This window comes from Sesamum indicum, linkage group LG6, assembly GCF_000512975.1.
Source record: "Sesamum indicum cultivar Zhongzhi No. 13 linkage group LG6, S_indicum_v1.0, whole genome shotgun sequence".
NCBI lineage: Eukaryota > Viridiplantae > Streptophyta > Magnoliopsida > Lamiales > Pedaliaceae > Sesamum > Sesamum indicum.
The window spans coordinates 9,984,243-10,007,952 of NC_026150.1; the positions used below are offsets into that span (position 1 = coordinate 9,984,243).

Here is a 23,710-nt window from a genome sequence, read left to right on the forward strand (position 1 = left end):
GACCTACTGTAGTTTAAAAAATTACATCTCGTACCTTTGAAGTTCGCTTTTATTTAACAATAAGTCCCTCGTTAGTCAAAATTCACTAAACTTGATGATACTAAAAAAAAAAAAGTTGGATAGAAAATCCATACTATTCCGATTGATTTATTATTTATTTATTGCAGGTCAAATAAATTTTTTTATAATCAAATTATTCTTATACATTTTCACACATTAATCCATGTGAAGAAATATATTTTTACCGTGATAAGAGTAGTTTAGTCACAAAAAATTTATTTGACCTGAAATAAGTTAGTAATAAATCAATCGAGGATAAATATCAATTTTTATTCAGTTCTTTTTATTAATAATAACAAATCCATAGAATTTTGATATTGAAGTGACCTATTTATTAGAGAAAATAAAACTTTAAGAATATTGAATGTAATTTTTAAAATTATAAAAAATTCACATATAAGCTATCATTATACCAAATTTGAGAAAAAAAAATAGTGTAATTATCCCAATAAAAAAAGTTTCAATTTGGCAAAAGGGTTTGGAGTTATGAACTTCTTGTGGTTTTGTTTTTCAAGATAATAATAGTTTCAAATTTTGAATTAATGTTAGTAATTTTATTATTATTTCAAGATTCTTATTACCTTTTCTATATATATATATATATATTTATTTATACTATTTATTAAGGAGGAAATCATAGGTAATAACAACCTACTCGACAAGGTGTAAATGGATTAAAATACTTTTACGTATATTTATTCGATTTATAAATTAATAATCATTTTATCCAATTGACTATGTTACTACAATTTTATTCATGAACGTTTAAAGTTAATTCAATTGATCAATTTTGATGAATTATTTATTTTATTTTCTTTTTTTTATTTAATTACACAAATACGATATAAAATTTAGAGTTTGTACATGTATTGAAGGTATTACGTAAGGGATAATCACACTCCTCCTTTGAGATTTGTTGTAATTACACTTAAATCCTCGATAATTTGTATAATTATATCTAATGCTCTAAGGTTTATTTCTATCTAATAAATTAGTTAAAATTTATCGAATTTGCTGATATTAATAAAAATATTAAATTTTTTATATTTATCTCCAATTGATTTAGTACTTTCTTATTGCAAGTCAAATAATTTTTTTTGTGACCAAACTACTTTCATATGTTTTCACCATTAATACATGTGAGGAGATATATATCTTTACTTTACAAGGGTAGTTTAGTTCAAAAAAAATATTTGACCTGTAACAAAATCAATAATAAATCAATCAATGGTAATATTAATTCTTTTTTGTTAATATTAGTTAATTCAATAAATTTTAACTAATTGAGAAAATTATTTATTAGATGAAAGCAAACCTCAAGAGTGTTAAATGTATTTTTCAATTCACATAAAATTTACGTATAACTATACCAAATTTAAAAAAAAGTACGTAATTATCCCTTAAAATAATCTATTTATCTAGAATAATAAAATTTAAAATAAAAGAAAGGAAAAAGACATCGATGAAATTTAGGGGCCAAGAACAACCCAAGAACCAAAATTGTTATCACCAAATTTCCAATTGATTTCCGGCCACACAAAATTCATTTCCCCTCCACAAAACCCACCTCCAGTTCTTTCCCGTTATCCCTTCCTTCATAGTTATCCCTCACCTCTGTTTCTATTCCTTCTTCACCCCAAGAAAAGAACACACTCAGTGTGTGTATCACTGTGTGTTCAGAGGAAAAAATGGCGGCAGCATCAGCAGAGTCTGTGATGAAAATGTCATCTAATGCTTCTTCAACGCTCTGCAACTTAAATGGTTCTTCGAGGAGGCCTATGCCGCCCGTATCCCACTCTGCACGGCGTCGTAGGAGTAATTCTTCCGCCAGAGTTCGAGCTCTTTCGTCATCGTTTCTTGGGAGTGTTGGGCTCACTTCAACTGTCACAAAGCTCTCGGCTTTGCAACAGAAACAGCAAAGGAGGAACTTCTCTGTCTTTGCCATGGCTGCTGGTATAACTCTCTCTCTCTCTCTCTATATATATATATATATGCATACCCTATATTTGTTGGTAATTTGGTATCTATAGAAGTCCGTTTCTTGTAATTATTTGAGTAATTGAGCGACTTTGTGGGCTGCCCTATTGGGTGTTAATCCAACACTTCTGCAATATTATGATATATTTTTGTGCTATTTTTTGTTGGACCTCTTCTGTAGTTTTCATATCTTGCTATTATCTGTAATCGACCTTTTTATTTGTGTGAATGTTCTGTTACTAAAATGGGTGAGAGATGACAAGTAAAAGCTAATTCAGTCATTTCAGTGTGATTCTTGTTCTTGCAATAATCGAGCATGCTGTGTTTTGGTTATTGCTAGTGTTTGGCGAACAAAACGAATCCTCATTCAAATGGCTTTTACAGAGGGTTGTGTCTAATTGTTTGTCGTTGGATTACCACAGGAACCATATGATTGTATGATTTGGATCGTGAGAGAGATAGGCAGAATAACTAAATTTGTTGAATTGTAAGCTTTGTCTCATACTTAGACTAATTGTTGATCTTAATCAATTTATTGGCTATGTGCTAATCATGCAATGTTCTGAAATGTTATTGAAGATTAATGTGATTCTTAGTTCTAATTTATGGGTTGAGTGGCCGCTCGTCACTTGTAAATTGTGGTATTATTAGTCTGCATGGACCAGTAGACTTAAAGATGATGTACCTATACCTCTTACATTAATTTCTAGGCTTCAATTTGAGTTTCTCTTTTGAGAAAATGCCTTCCGCACACCAACTTTGCTGGTTTTTATCGTTTGTTATTGGAAAAAGACCAGGGTAAAAGTAAAACTTATCATGGTTAACAACTACGCTTGGTCATCTTGATGAATCAGCTATGGAGTATGAAATGTATGCTGAAATTTGTAGTTGAGTGTTACTGCTGCTAACTTGTTTCTCTCACTAAAGTGGATCTTTTGTTTGAATCCTCAACAAAAATTTCATGATATTTGCTTGACTTCTCTGCAGCGGAGAGGACTGTGCCGTTAAAGGACTATCGTAATATCGGAATTATGGCACATATAGATGCAGGGAAGACTACAACAACTGAGCGAATCTTGTACTACACTGGTAGAAACTACAAAATCGGTGAGGTGCATGAGGGAACAGCCACAATGGACTGGATGGAGCAAGAACAAGAAAGAGGGATTACCATTACCTCTGCTGCAACTACTACATTTTGGAACAAGCATCGAATTAACATAATTGATACTCCTGGCCATGTTGACTTCACCCTAGAAGTTGAGCGCGCTCTGAGGGTTTTAGATGGTGCAATATGCTTGTTTGACAGTGTTGCTGGTGTGGAGCCTCAGTCTGAAACTGTGTGGAGACAAGCTGATAAATATGGTGTTCCAAGGATCTGTTTTGTCAATAAAATGGACCGTCTTGGAGCCAATTTCTTTCGAACCAGAGACATGATTGTGACGAACCTGGGTGCAAAACCACTGGTGCTTCAAATCCCAATTGGTGCAGAGGATACTTTTAAAGGAGTTGTTGATCTTGTGAAGATGCAAGCGATTGTTTGGTCTGGGGAAGAATTGGGTGCAAAATTTGCATATGAGGATATTCCTGCAGATCTTCAAGAGTTGGCTCAAGAGTACAGGGCCCAGATGATTGAAACAATAGTTGAGTTGGATGATGCAGCTATGGAGAGCTACCTAGAAGGAATTGAGCCTGATGAGGCTACCATTCAGAAATTAATTAGGCAAGGAACTATTGCAAGCAGTTTTGTCCCAGTTTTATGTGGCTCAGCTTTCAAGAACAAGGGGGTTCAGCCACTGCTGGATGCTGTTGTCGATTATTTGCCCTCTCCTATTGACCTGCCGGCAATGAAAGGAACTGACCCTGATGACCCAGAGTTGGTTCTTGAAAGAAGCGCTAGCGATGACGAACCATTTGCTGGATTGGCTTTCAAGATCATGAGTGATCCTTTTGTGGGTTCTCTTACATTTGTCCGGGTGTATGCTGGGAAGCTCGATGCTGGATCTTATGTGCTGAATGCAAACAAGGGGAAAAAAGAGAGAATTGGTAGACTCCTGGAAATGCATGCTAACAGCAGAGAGGACGTTAAAGTAGCTTTAACCGGTGATATTGTGGCGCTTGCCGGCCTAAAAGATACAATTACTGGAGAAACATTGTGTGATCCGGAGAAGCCTATTGTTCTTGAACGGATGGATTTCCCAGAACCCGTGATTAAGGTTGCAATTGAACCAAAGACTAAAGCTGATGTTGATAAGATGGCAGTTGGCTTAATTAAGCTTGCTCAAGAAGATCCATCTTTCCACTTTTCACGAGATGAGGAGATTAACCAAACAGTTATTGAAGGAATGGGGGAATTGCACCTTGAAATTATTGTCGATAGGCTCAAGAGGGAATTTAAGGTCTGTATCTATCTTCTCTGTATTTCTTCAGCCTTTCTAATATGTTTTGCACATACGTCTAAAATGTTTATTGCCTCTATCTTACTTGTTTGCACTCCCATCATAGACATTCTTTGCTGCTGCATTATCTGTATGGATATTTCACCTCGACTCAGTTGCATTTCATATTCTTACAAGCAAATTTGCTTACATGACAACTTTTTCCAAGAATTCGCTCAATCCAATCTAATATCTTGTTTCCCTCCAAATATCTATTTTTGAATCAATTAATAGGAGAACTAGATTGCCTGGTAAGTATTAAAACTGTATTTAGATAAGAACACGGGAAATTAGTAGACCATTGCTATTTTATTTGCTGTGACTTGAGTCTGGTGTCTTAACTGTCTTTTATTTATCAGTTAACCATTCAATCCTCTTCAGGCAGGAAAATTTTGGTGCTCATCATTTAAACTTATATTGATAGTTTAGCAAGTAAATGTTTCTTGCACAACATATTAGACTTTTTCTCCAGTAATCTTCTTTCACTGCGAAATAACTTTGCCTGCTGTTGGCTAAAGGTTGAAGCCAATGTTGGAGCACCGCAAGTAAACTATCGGGAAAGCATTTCCAAGGTCATGGAAGTGAAATACGTTCACAAGAAACAATCGGGTGGCGCAGGTCAATTTGCTGATGTCACAATCAGGTTCGAACCTTTGGAGGCGGGTAGTGGGTATGAGTTCAAAAGTGAGATCAAGGGAGGTGCAGTTCCAAGAGAATATATACCAGGTGTGATGAAAGGATTAGAAGAAAGCATGAGCAACGGAGTGCTGGCTGGCTACCCTGTAGTTGATGTCCGTGCAGTATTAGTTGATGGTTCTTACCATGATGTTGATTCAAGCGTTTTGGCATTCCAACTGGCTGCCAGAGGTGCGTTTAGGGAAGGGATGAGGAAAGCTGGCCCACAGATGCTTGAACCGATTATGAAGGTTGAAGTCGTCACCCCTGAAGAGCATCTGGGAGATGTAATCGGCGATCTCAACTCAAGGAGAGGTCAGATCAACAACTTTGGAGATAAGCCTGGTGGATTGAAGGTATGCATTAATCCAAAAATAAAGATTATCAAGACCATTAATAACAAACTGCACTGTAGTATTCTTTCAAAAAACTGATTCTGATTGAACCATTGTTTGCTTGTTAACTATCATCTCAGGTGGTTGATGCTCTGGTGCCCCTTGCCGAGATGTTCCAGTATGTGAGCACTCTTCGAGGAATGACAAAAGGCCGTGCTTCCTACACTATGCAGTTGGCCAAATTCGACGTTGTCCCTCAACATATTCAGAACCAGCTGGCAGCAAAACAGGAAGCCGTTGCTGCTTGATCCCGTTTTCTGGATTTGTAGTGGTAGCCAGTAAAAACACTGCTATCCCAGAAGCCGATTCTTTTTTGTGCAAAATGATAAGTGAGCTGCAGGTAAGATACAGGAGAGGCAGCATTTTATTTGTGAACTTGCCGACTGAGTTGTGATTAAAGAAGGCATTTGATTGTTCACGACTACATTTTTACTTACACATATGCATCACTGAATAGTAGTCGGACTTGGCGAAGTACTTTTCTTCCATCGATCCACAGGTAATACGATGGCCTGTAAGGAATGCTGTCGTATTAGTAGCATTTCAGTGTTCAAATGGTAAACAGATGAACTCAAATTTTGTGTATCTTTGATTCAACAAATGGTCATAGATTTGTTGGCCTTCACCTTTCATTATAATAATTTTATCCTATTCTATCAAAGTCTGGACCGTCGATTCATCAAACCCACATTAATTCTATCATCAAATGTAAACATAACTTTTTGTCCTGATGGGACTGCATATCCATATGATATGGCCAAACATACAAGTGATTTTACAATATTTTTTTAAATACTTTGTATGTTTAAGGGACTTGTGTAATTCGTATGATTATGTATGATAAGATTGTTTGTTATGTATTATAACATGTTTGGTTAGGATTAGGGGTGGCAAATGGACGGGTTCGGTTGGGTCCAAACGGGTTGGCTTTAAAATGAATTTGAATTAACGGGTTGAAAATGAGTTGGGTTACAAATGGGTTGGATTGGGTTCAAGATATTCATATTTTTATATTTAATATTTACAAAACTTAAAATTTCAGATAATAATAATAAGATGACAATATTTTTAATACAACTTGTAATATAATATAATATGACTAAATTTGTATTATTCATTATTTATGAAGAGTAATTAGGTTTCATTACAAATTTATTTGTTAATTATAAAATGAAAAGTTTGTAAAGAATTAAAAAATACCGTATTTTTTTAAACAAATCATGAGATGAATTGTACAATCAATTTCTCCATGATTCTTTTTAAAATTGAATTGTAAATTTTTAGTTTCAATGATAATAGTACATGTTAGCTTATTATAAATTATTATTAGATATTGATATTTGATATGTTCATTAAAGTTTATAATATAATTATATACTATTAGTTTATTTTTTTAAAAAAAATTATATGGTCATATATGAATTACAAGTTTAGAGTATTTTATAAAATTCTTCACTTTTTTTTATTTTGTTTCTCATTAATTTACTAAATAAATTTTGAAATTTTGTTTCTCATAGATATGTGAAAAGTTAGAAAGGTAAAAGTAGTTAGTAATATATAATATAATTAAATCAATTTTAATGAACTTAAGACCCATCGTCAACCCATATACATCACAAATTTGTTTAAAATTCATTACCAACTCATATAGGACCCATAATGAACTCATGATTATGGGAGTGTTTGCAAAAACTTCTACTTAGAGAAGTGATTTTTGTAGAAAAAATTGAAAGTTGTAGCAGAATCAAAAGTGGGTAGTGTTTGTAAAAAAAATAAAAAGCAGATAAAAAGTTAAATTGGATAGTATTTGGAGAAAAATTACTTCTAAAATAAACTTAATTGATGAATGATTGTTTTATCCCCTATATGTTAAAAAGATACTATTTTTTTGCTTATTGTTTCATTTGTTGTTTTGTTAATAATAGTTAGGGTTAATTACATTTTGCCATCCAACTATGACCGTTTTTACATTTTGGTGTTTAAATATTTTTTTGTGTCAACTTACCATCTCAATTTTATCAAAATTTGCATTTTGTCATTTATAACTATTTTTTATCAAGTTTTTTGTCAAAAAAAATCATATGCAGTGCACTTGTGATATTTAAGGGTTATGTGATATGATATTTCTCACATATGCATAGCATGTGATGTTTTTTCTGCAGAAAAATCAATAAAAAAGTCATATATGGTAAACTGTAAATTTGGCAAAATTGAAATGGTAAGTTAGACAAAAAAAAAAGTTTAGATGCCAAATGTAAAAATGGATATAGTTCGGATGACAAAATATAATTTACCATAATAATTATTTTTTCACAAAAAATCATAAATTTATCTTGAATAGTATTTCATATTTATGTTTTCAAAAGTATTTAAAAAAATGTGTTTAATTGAATAATGCTCTCACTAAATAATAATTATTGATTCATACACAATAATAAAACTTGCATGATTGCAAAAAGAATTATTTTATTAATTACTCAAATAATAGTATGTGAACGAAATAATATAATTAGATGAAATAGCACATAAAATATAAAAAAACTTAAAATATTAAATATGTGAAAATGTAAATTTTAATATTGTCAAAAATTCAAATTATTTGAAGACTCCGACATCAACTTTAAATATACAATTTTAAAAATAAATTAAAAACGGCAAAGTTGAATTAAGATTGTTATAATAAGGGCAAAATAATAAAAATAAAGTTGGATTTATTTACAAGAAAATCAAAGCAGCTTTTGGCCTAAAAGCGCTTTTATTAGCCGATTCAGAAGCAAAAGTTGTCATCCTAAACATTCAAAAAGTATTTTTTTGGAGTCAAAAATTGAAAAGCAGTTTTCTAAAGCACTTGCAAACACTCCCTATAATTTATTCTAATATCTTTCATTAATTCGTTACAAGACAAAAATTACTTTTGGTAAACTAATAAAAAATTAAATAAAGAACCCATTTTGGACCCATTAGAACCTATATAGGACCTATAATCTATTTAAATTTATTTAAACAAAATCATATTGAACTCATATTAAAAAATTTGAACCCAACCCAACCTAAAACTAGCCGAGTTAGGTTGGAACCATGGGTTTACACCTATATTGCCACCCCTAGTTAGGATTATTAGAGCCAAGTATTGATACTAGACCCAGTCTTATTTATAAGGATGTATGAGCTATAATGGATCCTGTCTCTTAGCTGGGAGACACAATTCCATCAAGTATTATAAACCAGTATTAAAAATATATTTTCTCTCTCCTCTTTCTCCTTTTTTTCTCCCTCCGCGAACAACAACTAGGTGAGTCGTCTGAAATCCTCAGAGTTCTTCCTCTTTCTATATGATTAAGACATCGTATTTCAAATTATAATAATAAAATATTAGAAAAAATATTACTTCATTTTTTTTGGGACTTTTGAAAATTATTTGAGTTATGATTAGTTACCAAATTATGTGTATTTCGAACTTATGTTTCTCATAAATATAGAAAAAAAATGAAATATTCTACAAATTAATTTTATTTTAAAAATTCTATTTCAATAAATAATTTAGAAGTATTTTTCTTTTAATATTTCACAAGTTACAATATAAAAATAACTTAAAAAGGGATACCTTAATAGGCTTTTTACATTTAATCATACTTTATAATCTTTTCAAGTAAACACCATATTATATTATTACATGAGTTATCAAACATATAATACCTCAAATCAAACAATATACAATGGACGATGAGATGATTAATATTCAATTTTTCATCCCGCCCAATTACATCACGCTTAATCATATCACATGAACCAAACGAGCTCAAAACGTACGGACATATACAAATGTGCAATATTGAACATAAAAGAAAATACTATTTAGTTTTCAACATTTTTTTATATCCATTTCAATTTTTAGAAATAGCTTTAGGTATGAAAATAAGGGAGAATACAAATAAAATACCCCCACTGGATTTGACAAAAAACGTAGAAATTCATTTGTTGAAGAACAACACACAGGATGCGCTAGAGGAAGGGGTTGAACCTTCGACCTTGTGGTTAACAGCCACACGCTCTAACCGACTGAGCTACTCCAGCTCGTTTGCTCTAGAACTTTTCAGAATTATACAATGATTATTTAGCCTGATTTCTGAGTATTATTATTTTATTAATTCTCTTAGTGGTTGATTCTGAATATAATTAATTTCTGTGGATGTTTCTAATTTTAGTTCTTAAGAAAACATAGATTAGTTTCTGTAAACTATTATTTAATTAATTCTCGCAGTAACTGATTTTTTAAATAACTAATTATGTAAAAAACATATATGATAAAAGTTTCAAATTTTAATTTTTGAAAAAATCAAATTATTGTAATTGAACAACCCAAGAAGTGATTATATCCTGATTGTCGAACGCCTTAAAAATCATAATTGACCAGAAGTGATATTCAATTCAGGTTGTCAAACGTCTTTATGACTACAATCGAATTTCAATATTGATTTTAAAAAAAGTTCCAATCGATTAGCCAAACCCACCCTTAATGTGAATCCACAATTGAAATTAAGTATATATATATATATATATATATATATATATATATTCAAGAAAGTCAATTAAAAATTTAACTAATGAAACAAATTGAAAGTCCGGGACCAATAATTCACTGAACTTAAGAATTTGATGAAACATATGTCAATGAGATCTAATTCAATTGGCGAAATTGAAGTTCATGATCTGTTCGAACCCCAGTTTATATGGATGTTGTTCTACTGCATATCAGGTGTTGTCTACTTCAATAGTAAATGTTGATTAAATTTTATTTATCTGATATTGTTGATCAGTGTATGATTCGAAAATTTCACAAAAATAATGCAAAATATTTCTTGAAAAAGTAGTACTTATTTCATTAATTTTCTCGTTCATTGACTTGCTCCCAAGTCAACAACTTTCTTTTTTCAATAATTTAAAAAAAAAAAAGAAAAAAAAAGACAACTTGTGCTCTATCAGACATTAATCATGGAGTAGTAGCTGCAGCACACCCACACAAGCATAGACCGTTGACACAATTCTTGCTCTTGCATTCTGGGCGGCAGTATTTGAGGCAATCCTTGTCAGTCTTGCAAACGTTCGCTTTGTCTCCCGCTGCTTCGTTGTTGTTCAACAGAGGTCTTGTTTGCCCTGAAACCATCGAGAATTCCCAACCTGCATGCATGCAAACAAGAAAATTCATAGATATTCCATTAACATCGGTATCTTTTTCCCCCCGCCCTCTAATTTTATGGGAATTTAACTTCGGAAAGAATGATGTTTTATTCAAATGAGATCTTCGTCTGAAGATTAGGGTTGAGATCTCATAACTTTTTAAGATTCATGGGCTTGAGTTTCTTGAGTATTTGTCTTATTTTGTATAGATTTATTTTAATTTGGTATGTTATTACTATTCGTGATTTGATAATTATTAAACCATATATTGATATTTTCAAATAATTATAGAGCAAAAAAGCTCAAAATGAGTGTTGAAGAATTTGAAATAGTCCGTTCTAACACGGGGCAAACCCAAAGTATTTATAATTAGTATAAATTTAAAACAATCAATCCTGAAATCTTTCAATCCAAACACAACCTTAAAAAAATAATCGGGTATTGCGTGCAGAAGAATATTAAATGATTAGGGGAAAATTGTAGTAAAATTGAGAAGCACAAACCAGATGCAATGAGAAATAGGGTAAGGAGGAAAAAAGCCTTGCATAGAGTGTTCTTCATCTCTGCGTGTTTGCGTTTTTAGAGTGAGTCCAGAGCAATTTTATATACTGTATTCTTGACTCAAAATTTTGTGTTTTTAGAGTGATTTGAGAACAATTTATTTATACTGTGTTCTTAACTCGAAAATCTGGTGATTTTGCAGATTTCCTGATACTTTATATGTAAATATTATATGAATTGGAAGATTTTTTACACAAAAATGGGTGATTTTTTTAATTACTAATATTCCTTATTTTCTTGATTTTCAAGGATATAATTTGGAAATCTAATTCAATGTGTATCACTTAATTTGTAAGAGGATAAATATTGTATCTTTGGTATAAAATTTATATAATTTTGACTAAGTTACTTTTTATGGGCACATGGAAAAACAAGTGCATTCAGAGTCACTAAAAAAACAAAAATAAAAAGGATTAGTGATAAAAAAAAAATTAAGTAATAATTTTAAATATTGTTACAGCTATATATGTTGAGTGACAAAAAATAATTGTGAGGTAATAATAAGTTTTATAATTTTAATAAATAATAATTATTTTTGTAAAGAAAAAATATGCAGATTATCATTAAAAATAACTAGCGATGACTCTACCACTGCAAAACAAAACTGATTTTTGAGAATGAGTTTTAGGATGAATGTACAATATTAGGATGGGGTGTCGGTTTTTGGGATGGGTAACTTCTCATCGTAGTCAATGGTGTCGGGAAAAATTTTAGAATAGGGGAAATATATATATAGAACTTTATAAAGCTGGTGCGAATTTAATAATCTTTAAGTACGTAATGTGCAACTGATAGTGGTTGTGATTCCTCCCTTTGATATTCTACGTGCACTCTTACGTGAACCGATACGTACATTCCTACGTGAATCAGTTCTCGGTATAGCTTTGGCCATATTGTATCATCTCATAAGTATGAGTCAGAAATATATGGATATATCCATTTCATGTCAAAAGAGATTCTTTATTTGTACATTGAGTCCTTTAGCGAGTCTGACTATCCTTGTCTTTGTTTATGTCTCGGGTTGAAACCATAGTAGATATCAGGGATGGAATGATGAAGCTGATGATGACTATTATTTTTTCTAAGTGAGTGTCCGACGACCTTCATTTTATTTTTTTAAGTCTAGAACTACTATATACATAAAAATTGAAGATGCACAAGTAACCTTTTCACTGGATGAATTTGACAATAGTAAAAATTTTATGAAATTGGGGTGAAGATTCCAAAACAGTCATCTGCAAGGTTGACTAGAGAGGGAGAAACTTCTTTGTCACTTTTAAGTTTTTGGAGAATGTTTTTCTTTTTCTTCTTGATTACTGTTTTGGCCAATTTTGCAGCTAAATATATTTTTCAAGTAAAAACTGCTCCCGTTGTGAATTGATTTCTTTCCTGAAAATTGTAGGGGTCTTGCAAAATGTGGGATCTTGTTAGAACCATTCAAGAATTGTTGCTTGTTCAAAATTGATAGAATTCATCGTATTCCACCATTTGACACAAAATTTTTTTTCGAGGGAGAAAATTTGGGTAGTTTCATATATCAATATTTGTAGGGACTTGAATTGAGGTCCAATTTTGAGCATCCATTTACAATTGTATTAAATATAGAAATTAAGGAGATTAGGAAGGTGTCCTCCTGAAAAAGAATTGTCTTGTAAAAAAAATTCAAAAGATTTTTTTACTAATTTTAGAAGAATTTGTGGTTCAGGACCGAAGTAATGCCACCATCTAATGAATCAGTTTGAGACTTTAGTTGGTGAAGTTTTTTATCCAAACAAAAAGTAAAATGACATGGTATTTTTTTTTTCATTTTGTTTAAGTAGGAAATGGGCTTTAATATAATCCCAATATGAGACTGGAGATTAGTTTTATTAGAAATATTTTTGAGTTTATACGGGCTACTTCCCCAATTAGACAAGGAGACGATGCAATTTATAAAAAATTTCGGTAGTCAAATTATGAGAAGTTGGTTGGGTCTCCTTTTCGTTTGTATGTAAATGAATTTTGTTGAGAAAAGAATATCTTCATAAAATCATTGAGGTTTTCGTGGATCTTTATAAATCCTCTTGTGCCTTTGATCAAGCACAATGTTTGTCATCTCAATTGAATCACTTTGGGTGTGTTGATTGATCCATTCATCTTTAATGACAATCAATATGAAAATTTGGTTTTCCAATATATAGAGTGTTTGAAAGAATTGTTTGTGTGTTGATTGGTTTAGTACTGGACATTTCTGCTACATCTTTGAATTTTTGAGAGGAACAAGAGGAATTGACTTTCCCAAAGGAGTGCGCAGCACACGAGGGATGGCAACCGGGCGGGTTTTCCCGGACTCGAGACCCGCTCCGGATAATCTCACCTCCTCCTCGTTTTGCCTCGCCAAACTCGCCTCACTTTACTTTCATGCACAATTTACAAATCTGTTGAATTGTCATGAATAACTACAAACGAACGAAAATTTCATAATAGTAAAATATAATCCATCAGTAAGTCAAAATTCAAACAAAGACGAATACCTACGAATTTACAAGCTACAGACAGATTCACATAAGAAATGATAAGTTTGAAATTGTGAAGACATATTTATACTCCTCGTCACAATGATTAGACTACATCAGCACAATCGTTTTTCGGTCATCTTCTTCATCAAGCATTGAAGGACAAGTTTTTATACCATCACTTGTCGAATATGTACCTAGAGGGAAAAAAAGGTATGGCAATTGTTGTAATTTAATAGTTAACGAGTTTATTAGATCGGAGTGAGATGAGTTAATAGTTAATGTATTAATTAAAAGAACTATTTTAATGAATTAATTAACTGAATAATTAGTGAAACTAAAGATGAAATTAGAAAATTTTCTTTCTGGTTTTATTCTTAATTTTGTATCTATAAGTGTCTCAAATTATATATTAAAAATAACATCATTATATGAAGATAATTTTAATAACAAATAATTTTTAATCTAAAATAAATCGTATAAGACAAAGTAATTAAATTCGTTATTAAGTAATATCATTTTATCTTATGATCTATAATAATTATAAATACAAAAAATACATCCAATTAATATTTTATTTGTTTAATAAGTGATATCAATTTTGATTTAAATGCCTGAACATAATTTTCAACCCAAAATGAATTATATAGCACAAAGTATATATTCGTTAAAATTATTAATTTTCTCATTAAGTGATATCATTTTACAATCTACAAATAGTGCGTTCAACTAATTTTTAATTTTTTGTATTTCTTACCCAAAATTGGATATATGAAAAATTATTTAAAAATCTACATATAATACCATAATTTTTGCTAATAATGCATTACATTCAACTAATAAATAATAAAAGAAATACATAAAATATGAGCGAAGTCGAATCTAGTACAATAGGACCCAATCAGGTTCCAATCCAATGGCCCTGTACCTGACCCACCAAAACCAATACCAAACACATCTGGGCGTGCTCCAATCAATTTTTCAAGCCCGATTTCCATCCATAAATACATTCCATCTCGTAGAAAATCCATTTTAAAGCCAATAAGATAAGACTCTATCTTTACCTGTAAACAACTTAGATATCATGAATTTAAATTTTCATTTAAAATTGTATTTAATACTCCTCTGTAGCATTTATGAACATAGAGGCTTTAATGCAACACTGTGTATTCAAGTTTTGGGGAATTGGCTTTGATTCTTCTCAAGAAAATGAATAGATTGAAAAAAACAAAACCAGACCAAACCGCTGCAAATCCACAGGTGCTCAACTATGAGTTCCCATCTGGTCCCCAAGTGCCCTTCAGACATGGAAATTGCATCAGCATCCAGATTTCAGAATGCTGTTATTTTGGAGAAAATCACTTTTGCGTAAGGCTCGCTTCAAGAAATTTAGTACACAGGTTACAGGTGATGGGGCTTTTGCCCTCTCCGCTTGCTCATGTCAGTGCGTCAGCAACACCTGCATCATGCATTCAGCTACCAACAGTCACCGAGGCCGGAGGCCAGAATACAGAAAGCACGATCATCATAATACCAGGTTCAGCAACCACGCCCATGGCATATATTTCGGTAAATCAATTAACTCCTACAAACATTTCACCAGTTGGGGTTTGAGGCCACACGTAGGACCACAATGAAGATAAAACTAATCCCTACAACAACAACCAGCAGTCCAAGAAACAAGACAATTTCAATAACACCAACAATCCACATCTGTATAAATCCATTCACCTCAGCATGGATGAATTTCATTCTCTTTCGCCATTTTAAGCTTCTTTAAGTTCATCCAATTCCATCTAAAACTATTCTGTTTTGTAGAAAGCATATGCAGTTTTAAAGATAGTAGCAATACTTAGCAGCCAAAATCAACAACTAGATGCCACAAATATCTTCAGTATAACACAAGAATTTGAAGAGTCGTTGGAAAGAAACAATTAAGTCCGGAAAAGGAAAAAAAAGAAAAAAAGGGCTCAAAGCTAGACTTCATTAACACAACTTCGAAGAAACTTCACATTAAAATGTAACTTGAAGACTTTGTTCAAAGCATGTGCATAAACTTAAGCACCAGCGAAGATTTTCATCACTGCAACCACAAAACTTTGCATCACTTCTAGGACACTCATGACGTCATTTTCGCCACTGGCACAGATCTAATGAATCCTCCAATGTTCCCAATTCTACTTATCTGACTTGAACAATTCCAGCACTGACAAGTTTCTGTATTTTGTTCATCACTTGAGGATTCTTCATATGGTCCTGTGCAGCACGCGGATTCTCCTGGAAGTCAACTAGGACCTGTTGGAACAGAACTCAAAGTGAGGAACATATTATGATCATATTCACATCTTAGTTTAGATCCTTGCAGGACAGAAAATTACACTATCAAATCTGTTTGTTATACCTGTCTCATTACAGGATCTGTTAGAATGTTTTGAATTTCCGGATCCTGCATTGCCTTGGCCTAAGAAATAAACTTTGAATAAGTACCATCATTGGAATTTAGCTTAACATCAGATCATTAAATAAAAGATATATATATATCAAACCTGTCTCTCTTTCAATTCCTCAGGGCTCAAATCTCCACGACTAGCCTTGTTAATCTGCTCTACACATCTGCAAAAAATGTAGCAGCATCACAAGATAATTACATGGTCTCTTTGAGACAAGTCAAAATTTGTTTCATCAAGAATCTACCAGAAGTAATAAGAATTTGGTTCTCCTACCTTCTGACACCATCTAGCAATTCCTGGTTCTGAGGATCATGCTTCAACCCCTCCTGGTATGTTTCCAATGCTTTCTCGTACTCTTTCATGAAAAATTGGACAGCACCCTTTCTAGTATAACCTTTTGAAAAAGTTGGATCAAGTTCGAGGCATTTCTCGGCATCTTTCAGGGCCTCAGGCATTGCACCAAGTTTTGTGTAACAAGCCGCCCTATTGCTGTATGCCTGCAAATTCAATCGTCCCACATGCTCACTAAAAAATGACAAAGTCTTCACTCTGTTTCTGCATATGCAAGAAATATCTAGGTTGAGAGTACCTTTGGATCCTTTGGATTCCTCTTTATTGCTTCAGTATAGTGCCTGACTGCTTCAGGGTACTTCTGCTCTTTAAAGTACTGGTTGCCTATAATCACCACCAGGCACCAACTTTAGTAACAAATTTGATTGCATGGGCACATCAAACTAAAACGATAAAGAAAGCCTCAATACCTTTCTCACGCTCCTCATCAGCTATTTGTGGATCAAAGTATTCCTGTTGCTCCAGATCTTTCTTGGCTTTCTCAGCATCATTGAGCTTCTTCAGTGTGTCTGGGTTGCGATGCTCAGTTAGCGCCTTCTGAAAAGTTTCAATGGCAGGCTCATAATCCTTCGAACTCTTGGCCATCTTCACCAATGCAGTTCCTTTTCTTGTCAAGGCTCTAGCTATCATCTTGAAATCTGATCTTAGTTCTCTACCCCTCTCAACAGCTTTGTCACAATCTTTAATGCAGTCCTCGTACTGAATTCAAAAAATTGCGTTGAACACAGATGATGTGAGATATTAGCTGAAGCACATATTCATTTTCAATTCAATATAGAAATTTACAACTACATTATCCAAAAATTATACTATAGAAGATGACAAAGTTCCAAGGCACCTCCTCTGAGCAACATCTTAACTTTAGGAAGAGCTCAGTTAATAACTTTACAACCACCACCACACTCAATGCACTTAGTGCTTGAAGCTACATAAAAGTATGTTTTATTTCCCCCTCCACATTCCAGTACCCCATGCCAACACAGTCACCATGTACAACTATTAACATCAAATATCAGAAGTTAAGAGTTCTCTATTACAGATAGAAAAGGAGAAATGGAAGCAAAATGTAATTCAAAAGAACATCCTCAAATGCAAACACAAGAAGTAAACAAAAAATAACATCCAACTGCTTATACTCACAAATTCGAAAAACCACAACAAACATCATCATTCCCACACCACAGCAAATGAAGGAAATGAAAGCAGGGCTGACCCATGGGCCGACAATATGTAGGAGGCCTGAAGCCCAGGAAGAAACAATTATTGATCATTCCCCCAGAGAAGAACAAGGGATCAAAAAGAGAGAGTAAAACATGTATTATGAAATATAAATAAAACCACCCAAAGCATAGACTCCGGGAAGAAACCAAAGAACAGACCACTCACCAGAAAAACAAAATCCTACATGCAAACGATCCTCTCAATAACATGCTAGTACAACTCAATATCCATCAAAGCCACAGCAGTAGACACATGTATACTGCTATCACAATGAGACAGGTAAGAGTAACCCAGAATTAGCTTCCCCCTAGCACTTAAACTAGAAGAGACTTCCATCCCAAAAAAGACAAGAAATATTGAAAAGAAGGGTCCAAAGCCTGGCCTGGCAATTCATTGGAAAAATCATACAACTTGTAATAATGCTATTCTTCTTTCAGATGTCAAACTACACCAACAAATAAAAAAACAATCTGAATCTATGAGTCCCAGCATAAAGTCATTCCACGCTCGCCAATAAATATTAGAAACACAAACATGGAATAAACTCATCTACAATTAACTACAGGCAAGCTGATAGTAAAAGAGATTTTTATTTCCTTTATAATGGTAAATAAAGAGATTTTTGTAAATTTACATCCAACTAAACATTGATTTAATAGTATTCTACTCCAGAATGGCAATTAGTCAGAGTTCTGATCTGTGATGACAAAAAACACTCAACATTCTAACCTTCTACATTAAAAAGGTAATAAAAAATATGATGCAAGAGAAATGCAAGCCCAAAACCAGACCCTGTAGGAGCCATTTGTCCACACTTGAGAGGGGGGTTCATCACAAATTTCAGATATTACTTAATTGACCTAAAGATTATTCTATATAGCCACAAAAGAATTAACTGAACAAGCACATTCCACAATCTCATACAACTCAGTGTAAACTAACAAGAGTTATCATTAACCAAAGCACGACATCTTAAGCAGTTTCAGCAACATAGCACAACGTAAGCTATCAATTTACCACAACGAAAACTAAGTTACCTTTCCCCATACTAAATGATGATGGAAACATTATTCAAAAATATCGTCCAACCATACTGTTAAAGATAGAGCAGAAAGTCTTCACTGAAAACCAAACATTTCAGTGCAAAACGGTAATCAACCAAATAAGGTGTTGTACCTTGCCCATCTCCAGGTAAACAGCAGCACGGTTAGTGAGGAATGAAATATCCTCATCGTCCAGCTCAATTGCCTTAGAGTAATGCTGAATTGCAGTCTCAAAATCCTTCTTCTTGTACGCAGCATTCCCAGCTTCCTTCTCTTTCTGAGCCTTTGCTTTTCTCTCCTTTTTCTCCTTCTCCTCCTCGGGAACATCCATCGGTTCAGGCTCTGGCTCTGGCTCCTTTTCTGGCCTCTTCTCCTCCTTCACTGGCTCAGCATCCGCCGCAGCAGGCCTCTTCCTCTCTGGCGACCCACCATCCGATGCCGATGGCATCTCCGCATCCTCCTCAGCTCCCCTCGTTTGAAACTTCAAATTCAACAGAACGCCCAAAGCTTGCATAACTCTCTGATCCTTGAGATACAAGTTAAGATTATTCGGGCTCTTCTGAATATCCTGCATCATCTTCACAAAATCTGGCTGCTGAAGGAACTCCCGGGTAGAAGCGTCGCTCGCTAGCCTGACCCACATCTCTGGCCCAAATGCCTCCCCAAACGGGCTTGCTCCCGGCGCTGCCCGTGGCCTGGAGCTCCGCGCCAGAGCCGCCTCCGCATCAGCGAGCCCGGACTTCAGGGCCTCATTATTGGGCTCAATTTCGATACCCTTTTTGTATGCAGAAACAGCATCACCGTAGTTGTGCAGGCCCATGTACGCCGCACCCAGCCGCGAGTAGCCCTTTCCCCAGTCGGGCTTAAGCTCGACGGTCTTCTGCGCATCGGAAAGGGCTTCAGAAAATTTGTTGAGTGAAGCATAGGCAGCAGATCGATTGGAGTAGAGGACGTGGTTGGTGGGGGCTAAGTTGATGGCATCAGTAAAATGGCTGACGGCGTCGTTGAACTTACCGGCGGAGAACGCCGCGTTGCCTTTGGCTTTGGCTTCGTCGGCCATTATCACTCAAATTATGAATTGGAAAGTGACGGGTTATGGTGATCTTGGTACTCTGTGATAAAATGTCTGCCTAATTTCCTAAGGAAGAGAAAACGATTGGGAAGTACACAGAACGAGGGTTCTTGAAGTAAATGAGGGTGTGAGGAGACTGGGAGAGACGAGAGAGTTCTAGGGGTGCTGAAGGGCTTCTCGAAAGTTCGACAAGGCGCAGGTTAGGATTGGGTGTGGAAGAGATACGGTGGACTTCTTTGGATACAAGAATTGCACATTAAGCAAATTATATTCTTATTTTTGTTCTATACGGCCTTGTTTATTAAATTGAGTGGAGTAAAATGGTGATACATAAATATGTGATAAAAATAAAAATATGTTTGAATATAATATTTTCATCCCTTATTTACTTTAAATTATGATTAATAATAGATAAATTCTATTATGAATAAAATTAAAATTGTCAGACTGTCCAATCCGAGGCCCAATTCAAACTGCACCGCATTAGTGGTTTTGGCTTGGATTGGTATTAGATTAATTTTAAAAAGATAGTATTTTGACAATCATGTTCGATTTTATATTTAATAGGCCACGTTCAACTACATTATATTTTTATTATTACTGATGTAAACAAAAAGACGCTCTTTCAAACAGGTCGAACTCAAGATTTTTCAGCATGACTTCTTGAAAGTTTTGAAAATGGATAGCAAAAAACACATTAGCATTCAAGAATTATTAAATTAAAGTAATAAGGATAAATATTGTAAAAAGCAAAAGTGAATGGTAAAATAAGAGCAAGTTTGATAGTGTGATAAAATTTTCTTGTGTACAAGTCTTAATAATTTTATTTGTATTATATATCATATATGCTCTTATAATGTTTTATACTTTTTATAAAATTGATAAGTATAAGAATTTATCTTCATGAAATCATCAAATGTTATAATATGCTTCAAAAATCACATTGCTTGATTTTTAAACTTGTATTTTAATTTTTTATATATACTTTTGCAATTAATTCTTATATAATTTAATTAATTTTAAAAATAAGAACTTTTTAAGTTATTCACAATCTCATTCACAAAATAAAATTAAACATACACTTAAAGTTTATATCTGTTTATATTTATTCATATTATTCTTTAAGTATATATATAATTGTCCAAAATTGTGTATAAGTATTTCCACAATTCAATCAATAGTTTTTACATCTTTCTTGATTATGTTCCGACTAAACGAATATTAGATATATAACAAAGAAACTACTAAATTGTGTATTTCTATCATTAAGGCAAATAAATGCATAGATATTTTCCAACACATTAGATTTTATAAATAATTAATTAAAAAATATTTAAATTATTACTATCATATATCTATTGGTATTAATTGTTATTTAATTTTTCTTATCATATTCCATAAATAATTACATTTCATCATTAAATTTAAATTAAAATTTTCTTAACTTTTTTTACGGTAACTTCAATTTTCTTACATTAATGTAAGATCATTTTGTGAGTTTTTTGTTTGTGACATATATATATATATATATATATATATATATATTGATGTCCCCTGAATATTTCATAAATTAAGCCCATAAGCAATGCGCATTAGCCCAAGTGGTATATATATTGATGTCCCCTGAATATTTTATAAATTAAGCCCATAAACAATGCGCATTAACCCAAGTGGTTGCAAATCAGTTGGCTCACCATTTGGGAGGTAAGGCCCATAAAGTTATTCTTCCTATAACTTTACTAAATTGACAGGCCCAGAAATCAAGCTCATTTCAGCTGGACACGTCATCATACAGCTAGACAAATATATCATACAACCTGCCAACGCATTAATACATGTAATCCAAAAATATCTCCATGTGGCTCCTTATAAATTGATGGTAAACAAGCTGGTAATTTATATATAACCAATTTTCAAGCAGACCTAGCAAAACCTAATCAATTAGGTGTATCTCAATCAATCAAAATCCAAATTTCACACGAATTTTTCGGTTAAATAGATGATTCAGAGGGTTTTTAAATGGCATAGGACTCTTAACAACAAACTCCCACACTCCATTTTATAACAGTTTATAAATAGAAATCTTATACATTCATCTAGTAACATCAGTTGTACACTAAAACTTTCACTTATTCTCTCAATTTTAAGTTATTTCAAACTTAAATTTTACTATCCTGATTATATTTTATCATTATTCTTTGATACAATTTATCTTATCATCTCTTTCATTAAGCACAATAAGAAAAGGGGGGAAATGAAAATCTTTGATACAATTTATCTTATCATCTCTTTCATTAAGCACAATAAGAAAAGGGGGGAAATGAAAACATCATGAAGATATTGAAAATGTGGTATGTATTGTATTATATATTGTAAAAAAGGGCTTTAGTGGAAACTGAAAATACAAAATTGCGCTAGAGGAAGGGGTTGAACCTTCGACCTTGTGGTTAACAGCCACACGCTCTAACCGACTGAGCTACTCCAGCTCCTTTGTTGTGGTTCGTTACACTATCCGCCATTAATATATTTCAATAAAAGAAATAATTACACTCTCCTCCCTTGAGATTTGGTGTAATATCACATCAATCCTCTGTGATATGAAAATTATATGTAATATCCCTGAAGTTTATTTCTATCTAACAAATAAGTTTCTCGGTAGTCAAAATTCATTGATTTTGCTGATATAAACCAAAAAAAAATTGCTATTTATCTTCAATTGACTGATTACTAATTTATTATAAATTAAATAATTTTTTTTGAACTAAACTATCCTTGTAACGATGAGATATACATCCTCTTTTGCATTAACACGTGAAGACGCATGAGAATCATTTGATAATAAAAATATTTATTTAACATGTAATAAGTCAGTAAATCATTCACGGATTACTTTACCTTATTGTATAAGTAATGGGTTAAGATTTTTTTTTGGAGGTTCTATTCGGATTGATAAATTTAAATAGATTATTTTAATAATAAATTAGTTGAATTAATTTAAATAAATTTTCATTATAAAGCTTGTTAAAAATTATAAATTATTTCATACAATTATATGGCACTTACTGTAAATTTTGTTTAATTATTATTCCTTACATACTTCATTATTATATTCACTTCAACATAAAATGTGTTTAAGTGTGTTGTTATGGTACAAGTAAAAAACAAAACGCTTTTAGCTGATCCAAAAAGGAAACCATAGGCATATGAAATTTGAGTTCGTGCAAAAAATCTGCCAATTCACACGCCATTTAGTAGACAGCGGACGGCGACACCAGCCAAAGATAGGGGAGGGAACAGTGGCTGCAAGCGATCATGGTCTCAAACAGCGTTGACATGGCTGACGGACGGCATCAAAATAAACAGGCAGCAAGCTGGAGTCCTATGGTGGAAGGTTGGAAGGCCGGAGAGGCACGACACAAGGAGTAGGCTAGAAGGAGGATGGGGTACAATTGAGATAGAATGGCTGAAGAAAACAATCGAAAGGCGGAAGACATACTATAGAAGGCAGGCGGGAAAATAAGCATTTGAAAGAATTTAGGTATCACTTCCATATACATATTTGCGATCTTCTAATTGACTAAGATGAATTGATAAAAACTTGAAAACATATTTGTTATACGTATTTTTATTAAAAATATAATTTCATTAATTAATTCAAATATATTCGCAAATTTGTACAGAATTTATACAAAATTGAAAAACACATAGTTTTCGTTAAAAATTGAAAATGAAAACATAAACAAATGGGCTGTAAGTCTTTTTATTAAGAGTAAATTATAGCAATTCCCCTTGAG

At 33.0% G+C, this 23,710-nt stretch overlaps 2 protein-coding genes and 2 non-coding genes across 4 annotated transcripts; 1 reads left to right on the forward strand and 3 right to left on the reverse strand.

Annotated features, from left to right (window-relative positions):
* On the forward strand, positions 1,562–6,199 carry LOC105164280 (elongation factor G-1, chloroplastic). The gene is made up of 4 exons (XM_011082896.2): positions 1,562–2,013; positions 3,025–4,436; positions 4,994–5,506; positions 5,626–6,199. Exons 1-4 carry the CDS (start codon positions 1,749–1,751, stop codon positions 5,791–5,793), a joined length of 2,358 nt encoding a protein of 785 aa, XP_011081198.1. The 5' UTR covers positions 1,562–1,748; the 3' UTR covers positions 5,794–6,199.
* On the reverse strand, positions 9,546–9,619 carry TRNAN-GUU. Its single transcript has one exon. It is a non-coding gene; the product is annotated as a tRNA-Asn (tRNA).
* On the reverse strand, positions 15,653–20,132 carry LOC105164281 (hsp70-Hsp90 organizing protein 3). Its single transcript, XM_011082897.2, has 7 exons — positions 18,978–20,132; positions 16,991–17,279; positions 16,819–16,904; positions 16,503–16,726; positions 16,326–16,392; positions 16,181–16,240; positions 15,653–16,074 (listed from the first exon to the last, which is right to left on the reverse strand). Exons 1-7 carry the CDS (start codon positions 19,902–19,904, stop codon positions 15,961–15,963), a joined length of 1,767 nt encoding a protein of 588 aa, XP_011081199.1. The 5' UTR covers positions 19,905–20,132; the 3' UTR covers positions 15,653–15,960.
* Positions 22,329–22,402, reverse strand: TRNAN-GUU. The gene has a single exon. It is a non-coding gene; the product is annotated as a tRNA-Asn (tRNA).